Source organism: Cebus imitator, unplaced genomic scaffold (genome assembly GCF_001604975.1).
Source record: "Cebus imitator isolate Cc_AM_T3 unplaced genomic scaffold, Cebus_imitator-1.0 Scaffold499, whole genome shotgun sequence".
Lineage (NCBI taxonomy): Eukaryota > Metazoa > Chordata > Mammalia > Primates > Cebidae > Cebus > Cebus imitator.
The window spans coordinates 918,077-919,515 of record NW_016107814.1 but is presented as its reverse complement, the minus strand read 5'-3'; the positions used below and the strand labels follow the sequence as shown (position 1 = coordinate 919,515).

The following is a 1,439-nucleotide window of genomic DNA, read 5'->3' as shown; positions in this document are numbered from 1 at the left end:
AAAAAAAAAAAAAAAACAACTCATGGATCACAGTAGGTTACGGGTTTCTTTGTTTTTCTCCACTCCCACTGTGTTACATGACTAGCCTTCAAAAACGTTTCTTCAATTTTTAAAAATTTCCAAAATTAGAATTGTCAAAGAGAACGCAAGCTTTTCACACAGTTTTAAGTTGAGACTATTCCGCATCCTCTACTATAAAAAGACTCTTTTCCAGTTGGGGTACTAATGATTTCATATACAACTGAGTATAGAAAAACAACAAATGTGTGCTACTAAATCAATGTCACACTTTTTTTTTAAATACATCTTTTCTTTGAGGATGCACACAGGAAAAAAAATTACAAGTCACAGGACACCTGCAACCTGTGCTTTCCCTAATGCCACACATATAGCCTAAACCAAATCAAGTATTTTAATACAAAATTAATTTGTCAGAAATAAAATATACCTAACACCTCTTACCTGCCATGGATCCAGCCATTAATCTATGCACATGACCCGAAACTCCCAGCTTTGTAGTAATAAACTAGAAAACAAGAACACTGATTTAAATGAGATATTTTTTAAATCCTGCCCATTTCACTGTTTAATAATGAAGATTTACTTCAAGAGTTACAAGACTTGGCCGGGCGCAGTGGCTCACGCCTGTAATCCCAGCACTTTGGGAGGCCGAGGCTGGTGGATCACGAGGTCAAGAGATCGAGACCATCCTGGTCAACATGGTGAAACCCATCTCTACTAAAAATATAAAAATTAGCTGGGCAAGGTGGTGCATGCCTGTAGTCCCAGCTACTCAGGAGGCTGAGACAGAAGAATTGCTTGAACCCAGGAGGCAGAGGTTGCAGTGAGCTGAGATTGAGCCACTGCACTCCAGCCTGGGTAACAAGAGCGAAACTCCACCTCAAAAAAAAATAAAAGAGTTACAAGACTAACATAAAGAAAATTAAGAATAAATGTGAATGAAATCAGCACAATTAAATAAAGCTTGGCATTTTTCTTCTTTTTTCTCGCTCTATCGCTCAGGCTAGAGTGCAGTGGCGCAATCTCGGCTCACTGCAACCTCCACCTCCCAGGTTCAAGCAATTGTCTTGCCTCAGCCTCTGGAGTAGCTGGGATTACAAGCACCCGCCACTGCATCCAGCTGATATTTGTATTTTTAGTAGAGATAGGGTTTTATCATCTTGGCCAAGCTGGTCTCAAACTCCTGACCTTGTGATCCACTCACCTCAGCCTCCCAAAGTGCTGGGATTATAGGTGTGAGCCACCACACCCAGCCAATTTTTTTTTTTTAATGGATGAGAGGTTTCTGTGTTGTCCAGGCTAGCCTCAAACGTGTAGCCTCAGCTCCTCATGTGCCAGGACAACTGGCCTGTGCCACCGTGACTCCCAACAGGTTGGCAGTGTTTTTTTTTTTTTTTTTTTTGAGACGGAGTTTCGCT

The 1,439-nt window shown here is 41.1% G+C and overlaps 1 protein-coding gene across 5 annotated transcripts in view; it reads right to left on the bottom strand.

Annotated features, from left to right (window-relative positions):
- The window catches only part of SLC25A16 (solute carrier family 25 member 16), a 63,882-nt gene that overhangs the window by 26,113 nt on the left and 36,330 nt on the right, over nt 1-1,439 (bottom strand). For all 5 annotated transcript variants that reach the window (XM_037733202.1, XM_037733201.1, XM_017513693.2 and 2 more), the window contains exon 4: nt 463-526. In XM_037733202.1, coding sequence (XP_037589130.1) covers nt 463-526 — 64 coding nt within the window. The remainder of the gene's footprint in view (nt 1-462; nt 527-1,439) is intronic.